The sequence below is a fragment of the Lampetra planeri genome, chromosome 10, assembly GCF_965212315.1.
Source record: "Lampetra planeri chromosome 10, kcLamPlan1.2.h2, whole genome shotgun sequence".
Lineage (NCBI taxonomy): Eukaryota > Metazoa > Chordata > Hyperoartia > Petromyzontiformes > Petromyzontidae > Lampetra > Lampetra planeri.
Genome location: NC_136116.1, coordinates 11,065,949 through 11,075,212, shown reverse-complemented (window position 1 = coordinate 11,075,212; position 9,264 = coordinate 11,065,949). Strand labels below are relative to the sequence as shown.

Genomic DNA, 9,264 nt, shown 5'->3' with positions numbered 1-9,264 from the left:
ATTTTTTTAAAAAATGTGCATATTCATGCGCTGCGAAGGGTCATTGCCCAAAGCGTCGTCTAGTACGTGTGTGTATATATATTTCAAAGCAGTGATACGGGGTGTTGGGATTGTTTGTTGTTCGTCCTAAACGTGAAAATCGTCGTGTCTGTTTAACACGTAGGCTTTCGCGACCAATATAATTCATAATAAAAGGTTTTGGGTTAGATCGCGTAATTATAAATGTGTCGTAACCCTCCACCACAGCCAGGTTTGTCATGTCAACAACGCGCCACTTAGTTACAACTTCAGCCCACCGGTGTGTTCGAGAGTACATCCACAACATTTACAATTTAAGTACGACGTTTCGCTGGTAATTACATCCAGCATCATCGGGCGATTTGCCAGAATAGTGAAGCAATCCACCTGCTTTCGGTCTTTCAAAAAAAACTTTCTTATTAATAGTGCCTGCTCATTTACGTCGCGAGTCCGCGCTACAATTAATTCTCCACCACCAAAAAAAACCCTTCGGAGGTGCTGTTACATTTTGAGCCCCATCCCATCGCCACCTCTTCTGCTCGTGTCAATGCGGTAAACACGTGGACTCCCCAACGCAGCTGCCGTGACGTAGCACGCTGGACGAGGGTGACGTCACCGCCCCCCGACCACGCCCCTTGCCACGCCCCCCTCGCGGCACACCGCCGTGTAAACACGCGGCGCCCGCTGCGTGGCCATCAGTGGTGGCCGTGATATAAGAACGCGCTGGTTGGTTAGCGGGGTAGTTCGTATCTCGCACTCGGAGGAGGGAAGAAAACATCCCAGCAGCAGCCGTGAGACGATGAACGGTACGTGAAACGTTGTTCCGATCGGTGTTGTTATTATTAATAGTACGAGTGTAGTTTTCGTGGTGGTGGGGCCCTTTCGTGTGGTTCGTATCTCGAATTTGGAGGTCGCATAAACAAACCCCGCAGTAGCCGGCGAGAGACGTACATGACCGCCGTTCCGATCGGTATCATCGTCATCATCTTTATTATTGAGTAAGACGACGGCTGTTGTCCCGTGTGCTGTTGTGAGCGTGTTGCCACTTGTAATCGCACTTGCCTTGCCTTACATACAGCGTGGCGGGGAGTAAACACGGTGCGATCGGATGGCCCCTTTCTTTGTTGATGTTAACTCGGGAGGATGATGATGATGGGGGGGGGGTGTCGTGCTGCTTCGTCGTCGACTGTTGTTTTTAACGGCCTCGTGTTTGTTTTGCTGTAGCAGTAAAAAGGTCACGGCGTCTTTCCCCTACCCCAGAGAAGCCACTGTTCTTGAGTTACAGGCGCTGTAAACAATTTCGCTGCCAGGGACTCAGACGTGATGTGTTTTTTTTTACACCGTTCGGTGTTTTTTGTTTCAGCTCCGAGGTTGTATCTGTGTGTAACAGTACTCGCGAGTACAGTATTAACATGCAATTAATGTACAAGCCCTTTTGTCAATCCACTGCTGCTGGATGATTTGCTTGTCCACTGCGTGTTCGCCACTGATATTAATCGGGACTTTATAAAGGTTGTGTCCTTGTGTTTTATTAAATTGTATGATAGTCGTAATGTGTTTTTTTACTCGTCTGCTGTATATATTGTGGTATCGAGATTATTTGGCTGTAAAGGCTCTTTGTGTTTCAAACATGTTTACTGTTAACAAGTCCATTAAAACTGACCCCCACCTTCACTCGGCCTGAAATTAAACACGTGTGTAGATAATAATAATACATACCGTAGTCATGGATTTAAAACAGACTTGTATGCTTGTATTTTTATGGACCAGGCCATAAAGAAGGGCTGAGTCTGGTGTAGGCCAATCCGTTTAAAAGACGATGCTTACATAATTTATTATCAGACCATGTTTTGTTTGCATGTTCACCACAGGTACGTGCGCTTAATGCAGACTTGATTCCTTGCAAAAGGTATCTCTATGGTATTTTAATATATTTACACATTTTTTATTGCCAGAAATGGGAAAACGGCTGTTATTTTCCATAATACTCGTAGTGTTTGTTTGCCGTGTCCTATGGGATTTGGGGATGTGGGTTTCTTTGGGTCTATTTCTGGGTGGTGAAAAGAGAGGGGGGGCACTCAGTCACTGAGTCCACGTGTTGCCACAGTTGGGAATGAAATCCTGCGTGTAGGGTGCGCTTGGAAACATGCCTCTAGATTTCATATTCTTTGGGTCTTTAGGTAAAGTCACGTAGATAAAGTCCCCTATCTAAGAAACATTTTTTTGTTTATTTTATATTTATTCTTTTATTAATTTGTACCTATCTACGTGACTTTAGCGAAAGACCCAAAGAATATGAATTCCTGCAGTCACGAAAGCTTTAAGTCAAGATTTATGCATTTAGATAATTTTGCTGCTATACATCTCCCACACAATAATCCACTTTGTTGAGCTATTTGTGGCAAGCTAATCGACTCGGTGGGCCTTACTTGGTAAGATAAAACATAGTTTAGTTTTATTTGTATTTATTTATTTGTTTACGTTTCCTATACTCTGCACTCCTATCGTGTATTTTAATTGTTGTGTAACGTTCTTATCCGCCCCGACTGAACATCTGTTTAAAATCCGATGAGCTCTGTAGCTCATCGGATTCCTTAAGTCAGAGGTGTGGACTCGAGTCATGTGACTTGGACTCGAGTCGGACTCGAGTCAGACTCGAGTCATGAATTTGATGACTTGCGACTCGACTTGGACTTGCATAACAATGACTTTGTCCCACCTATGAGATGTGGACTCGAGTCATGTGACTTGGACTCGAGTCAGACTCGAGTCATGAATTTGATGACTTGCGACTCGACTTGGACTTGCATAACAATGACTTTGTCCCACCTCTGCCTTAAGTATAAATGCATATTCTGATGCAGGCTTCGAGGGAGGGCGGTGGGGTGGTGGCATGGGAGCCTAAGCACCACGGGACAATGAGGGCATTTGCATTCGTTTGTAATGCACCGTGGCAACGTGCGTGTACGACGACTTGGGGGGTAATGGGCTGAAAATATTCTAAAGTACTTGCTTGGCAGTACTGTATGAGGGATTTTACGTTGAATACACCAGCAGTGTTTAAATGCAGGTTTAGCGTTGAGTTGTATTTACATACAGTTAATTATTACCACTCACCCGCACACCTTGCTCGAAGCACAATGGAGGTTGTGCCAAAAATGCGCAATTTATTAACTGCTTCTAAGTGTACAAATCCCTGTACAGGAGTTCACTAATTACAATGCTTTAATATGTTAACCGTCTGCTACAAATCGCTAACGTACTACTGTGTATGCATATATTGTAATGCAAATACAGTATAACGGTGCAGCCATGCAACTTACTTGCCCATGCAATACTGGGTAGACAAGAGGCAGGGAATAAAAAAATGCCGATGTAATTGTTTCAACTTCCGCGCCTGGAGATGATTGAAGCCGGGTGAACCTGTGGAGTTCGGTGTGCTCACCATTACACCATCACGTGGTAAAAAGTTAACATTTGTTACCTCGGAAACAAGTCTCGAATTAAGTCTCAAGACTTGAAGGAAAGTCTGAGTTTTAGTATTCAGTTTCAAGACTTTAAACAAAGTCTTGCTGAATTTCAGCACTTATTTTCAACTTTCATACAATATTATGTACGTGGACATTCACGTTCGTCTTTCATTTAAGTCTAAACTGCTACACTACAATATACACACGTGCATACACAACGCCAAAAACAAGCCTTTGTGCTCAATTGTGCATATCGAAGTTAGAGGGTCTGGGAATGGAAGTGATTGTGTTATTTTTCACCGACCTTCAGATTCAATGGATTCAATGGATGCAATGGAGTTTCACAACATACAAGATGAGAGTCAAGTTCAGCGAATTACTCGCGAATTGCATGGTAAGTAGCACAAACTCTCTTGTGAACATATGTATCAGTCCCTTCAAAGTAACGGACATTACTTTTAAATGCTTCCAATTTAAATTCGTTGTTCTTTATTTGCTGGTAGATTGTGAACTATATAAAGAGAAATATTTCCTCCAACTCCATGATTACTTTATTGTTTTTGTTTAACTGTTTACAGAATAATGTATATTGGATGAGGGCCTCATGCCTCTACTGGTTTTGAGGGTTATTTGACCATACTTCGGTACACGGGTCAGTACGGGCTGGTGATTTTGGGGAACATAGAAGCACAATGCAATAATATTTTGCTGTAGTTTCTTCTACTGCCCATGAACTTGGCTCCACAAGCCTAGTGACCTGTTTTTGCATGGGCAGGCATCAGAGCAGTAGCAGGATAAAACCGCTTGGCTAACTTGGGATCGGGTGCATTGATGGTGATTTGGTTTTCGGTAAGATTTGCAGAATATAGTATGACAATGCCTAACATGCTTTTTACTCTAACGATAAATAAACTGTACTTCTTGTATGTGTGCCTAGATTGTGTGACGGAGCTCAGCAGAGAGTACAGAGAGTGTGCAGACCCTGTGACAGACGATAATGCCAGCCTGAACAAGTTGTGCACAAAACTCGAGTACATGTTACAGGTATCCCAATGCTTATCATACTTATAACACCGAGGTATATTTATAACCCGTAGAAAATGTCAGAGCCTAACTGGGACAATACAACAGTCCAGGACCATCTGTTAGGATATTATTTTTGATAAATGGATGTTGGCAGTACTTATTACAGTTCATAGTTATACATGTTCTGCCATGAATCTCTGCTGCAAGCTGTAAAGATGTAGCACTGCTTTAGAAGGGATCCTCTTTAAATACACGACTTGGAACTTTTTGTATTTTGTATGTGCTCTTTCATAAACTCTTTAAAATAGTTGATTAACATTCTGTTTACATACATTAATGAATGCCTTTAAACTTTTGTGTTAGTGTTATGTTTATATTGAGTCTACATTGTTATAAAAATGGAAGCTGGGTTTTCCAGGCTTAGCTTGGTGATTATGCCATAGGTGTTGCATCTTTTCCACATCTGTTCCAGCCAACAACACACTGTAAATGCAAATAGATGACTTTGTATTACATAATCAAATTACTCACCTGGGTTAGTCCTATTTAAGAAGAAAACCCCATGGGCTATTTCCTTGAAATGTAATACTCTAATCACTGCAAATTTTAGATCCTTCCTGCAATACTGCAGCGCAGCCCAAGGCTTGTTCTCTGCTGTTGTCGAGCATTCCCGATTCCCTGTGCAGAATTTGAAGGAGGGAACCCCACCCCCATTCTCAATTAAAATGAGGTCACATTAAACTGCAGTCTGTATTTAATAAGGGGTGCAGCTGTAGCACAGCGATTTCCATAATGTGCTATAAACCCGAACAACCCGAGTTTGATTTCTGTCATTGCTGATGTCAGTGGCTCGTGATATCTGATCTGGTCGTAAGAGGCCCCTCAACTATATCTACCAGTGCGGTGAAATATGGTCAGCTCACTTACCGAAAAAGGCATGGGGAGGATATAATCTAATGGTGGATTCATCATTGATTATAAAATATAATTACGAATTATTATTTAACGATTAGTAGATATATGCCATTGTTATTATGGACTCTAATGTGACTGTCAATGTAAACAGGTAAAGTATAAATACAATTTACAGTCCTTTGTCAATGATTTGCTGGATTAAGGAATTGGGTGGTGGACTGAATCCGTCCAGATATCATTCGCCACTGATGTTAACCCTAGCGGGGAACTGCAATTGTTTTTCCAGGTTCAAAATACAGTGTGCTAACCGCTGCACCACTGCTCTACCCATAGATACAGCATATCAGAGGTTAAATTCATGGTCGTTTGAGCACGTTTTTAAGCTCGCAGTTAAAATGAACCGGAGTGCTCTTTAGCGTTTATTTCTTCTGTACGTTATATTGCAGCATTTTCTTTTCTACATTCCATTAATACCATGTTGTGTGCTGTATTTTCAGTTTGGTCAAAAGGAGAAACGGACCCTGATGGGCATTCGAAGGGAGTATTGGGACTACTTTAACGACTGTCTTGCCAAACAGAAAGGAGCTAATGATGGAATCCGTTTCGTCAAGTCGATCCCTGAGGTGAGAAGGCACATCTTTCATGCTACAACAGATTTAGAATGCCATACTTGTTAAGCCTATTGTGTTCAATGGGAGACTGGATTGTTGACCCAAGTGTCTGGCATTTATTAATCTTCAATTTTAGGAACCTGTGGATAATGTGACACTAACGTTTCCTTTCGTGGGATCAAACGAGAATGCAGTATTTTCTTTCACTGTGGGGAGTTCTCTTTCAAACAGGAAAGTTAACGGTGAAGATAGGTGTAAACGACTTACCAAACTTTAGACTGCAGTTGCGTTTTTTTTACAGTAAAATATACTGTTGTTAATGTATACATTTCTTAAAGTGTTCTTATTGTAATAGTCCATGTAAAATGTATTGTAAATTTATATTTCCTTGAATTGAAAAACCGTTCTATTTAAACATAGAATGGAACTTGATACTTGTGTTATTCCATTGCATGTGTGTAAGGTGAAGCAGATTTCAGTGTCCTTTTGCATCTATTTATATCAGACGCTTGGGCAAAGTCTCCACCATTTTACTGATTTACAAAAGTGTAGCGACTTCCTAGAAATCCTTATTTACAATTCAGGAATAAAATACATTAGCATAATCTAGAGAACGTTTCACCAAATTTCAGATGGGGGTGGGTTTGTGGATTCGGGGTTTTAATAGCGAAGAAAATAATTGTGCAGAGTACAGTATGTATAACGGATGCTTTTTAAAGCCATCAATTTGATGGCAGGCATTTTGTCAGATAAGATGATATACCTTGAAATTAAGCTTTATCTCTTAGGGGTGGAATGAGTAACCCCCTGCCCAGATTTGATTCAAGGATTACATTTTGGTGAATGGTAGTTACTGTTCCTCTTAACTGCAAGGGTGATGTGAACCCACCACATGTAAGATGTATGAATTGAAAACATCGATTCTTACACGTGAAATTTTACGAGCAGGAACCCATGGAACTTCCACGAATATGTACGTTCTGTCCACACTCTCTCTCCGACTCCTCACCCGTGTCGCGTGACGTCATCACCCCCCCCCCCCCCCTCTTCACAACATCACTCCAATCTTGTGTGATGTTGGAACTCCTCTTCCCAACAGCCCAGTGTCTGAGGTCATCGGCCCCTCCCCTCCACCTCACAAGCGTGGTGTGACGTCATAACCCCCCATCCCCACCGGGCCAAACTTGTTTTTCGTCTCTTGGATGTACCAGTGCATTAGACAGACGAACGAGCATATAACATAGAGATACAAGTTTGACTTGACCATCTCGCGATATAAGTATATTCCTCCACTAAATTTTGACTTAACTTTCGTGAGTGCAGGAATTCATATTCTTGGTTCTTTCGGTAAAGTCACGTAGATTAAGATTTATTTTTTTTATAATAAAAGCAAAAAACCCACGACGTTTTGATCGCAACACAAACGGTCTTCATCAGGCGGAGAGAAAAGAGGGGGCAAGCCTATACATTGAACTGCTTATAAGGGTTTCCAAAGTGAGTGGTGGGGGACGATTGTTGGGAGGATTTTATTTTCTATCTACGTGACTTGACCTTTTCGAAAGAACCAAGGAGAATTATTCCTCCACTAGTTCATGAAGCCGGTCTTCGCCAGGCAAAAATGTTCAATAAATATAATAATTTACCTGATGTGATTTTTTTTTTTTGACGATCAAACACTAACACATTCCAAAAAATATATTTTTCCTCTAAAAAACACATTGTTGACGACTTGATTCAACTTTTTATATTTAAAGACGTACCCATCGGAAACTTAATACTCTGAGAGGAAGCTCCTATCTTTACCGTTTTCGAATTCAGTTTTTGAACATAAAATGCGTATTTTTTCATGAAAAACCGCTTGAATTCAATATCTAGTTTTGTTTGCTCTTTCATGCTCTATCGAACGAAAAAAACTGCAATCTTATATTTAAAACGGTTTCTGAATGACAGGCACAAACATGTGTGTAGGGCACTTAAAATCGAGATTTGGAGGCCTGTTGTTTGTCCTAAAAGCTACCTATGTGTACCAAATTTCAGCTTTCTACCTTGTCGAGAAGTACCCTGGAGGTTTTTGAGACATACAGATTAAGGTCTTTATTTATATCGATGCTTCCTTACTGATACTTTGCCTAGAGTCATTCAGACAACAGGAGCAGTCATTCATTACACGTGTTACTTTTGGTAAACATGATAATGAGGTCACATTGCTGACCTCCACAATGCTTTCTCGCACTTTGCAGACAGTCAGCAAACATTGGCACACACTTAAGGGCCTGAGCTTAAAATGCAATGTGTGGACCTGGTCTGGATGACACATTGGAATGGTGTTATCAAACTAACTAGAAAGGGTACCCAGTTGCCAAATGAATGGCTCAGATACATGGGACTTTAAATCTACTTTTAAAAATTTCAAAACCCTGCTTAATAAAATGAAAACTACGTTATGAAATTATACATTAAATTGGTGGCGTTCTTTGTACAATTGCCACATCCCATTCATATTGGCCCTTGAGCAGAATATAAATTATTAAACAAAAATCGTTATTTTTATTAAAATAGTTATATTTTTGACATTAATTTTAGCATAAAGCCTCCCCTGGCTTTTCTTCTATTTGGGATTTTATACATAACTGCTGTTGTGACGTGAGTTTGGCTCCGCATGTTCCTAGACGTAGTATGGCAGAACAAAATACAACTATTCGCATTACAGTATAGAAAACATTCTTCAGTTCTAAATGCATCTTGTAGAAATGTATCTGCTTTTAAAGGTCACAGTTATATCATCTAGTGGCCAAGTAGAGTATTGCAAATATTACTTACGTTTACCGTAATGTAATGTAAAAAAAACATCTGTGGGAATTTTGTCCTGCGTTTTGTTTCAGATAATGTGTTCTTCATTTCAAATCACCAAGTCAGACTTTTGATAGTTTTGTAACCCATACGTTGAATGGTTGTGTGATTTAAAATATTAAATGATAATGTCTGAGATGTTCTACTTGTTAATTTATACACATTTGGCTTTTGGCATGGTTTGCTTTTATTTACAGCTGAAGACTGCGATCGGAAAAGGAAGGGCATTTATTCGGTACTCGCTCGTTCACCAGAGGCTTGCAGACACTCTTCAGCAGTGCTTCACGAACAAACCAGTTACAAGGTATAGTGTTTCACTATTGGCTCTCCATGTAATCTAAGTACGTTGAACTTTGTTTGCACTCTACGTGGCT

At 40.6% G+C, this 9,264-nt stretch overlaps 1 protein-coding gene across 6 annotated transcripts in view; it reads left to right on the top strand.

Moving 5' to 3' along the window:
- The first annotated feature begins 662 nt into the window (after positions 1-662).
- The window catches only part of FYCO1 (FYVE and coiled-coil domain autophagy adaptor 1), a 55,498-nt gene continuing 46,896 nt past the window's right edge, over positions 663-9,264 (top strand). For 2 of the 6 annotated variants that reach the window (XM_078598308.1, XM_078598310.1), the window contains exons 1-5: positions 664-824; positions 3,799-3,882; positions 4,426-4,532; positions 5,927-6,052; positions 9,088-9,194. In XM_078598308.1, the coding sequence (XP_078454434.1) occupies positions 818-824; positions 3,799-3,882; positions 4,426-4,532; positions 5,927-6,052; positions 9,088-9,194 (431 nt within the window). In that variant the 5' untranslated portion in view covers positions 664-817. Of the gene's footprint in view, positions 825-1,898; positions 1,928-3,798; positions 3,883-4,425; positions 4,533-5,926; positions 6,053-9,087; positions 9,195-9,264 lie in introns of those variants that run through there. The other 4 variants (XM_078598311.1, XM_078598309.1, XM_078598306.1 and 1 more) reach the window with 3 other exon arrangements.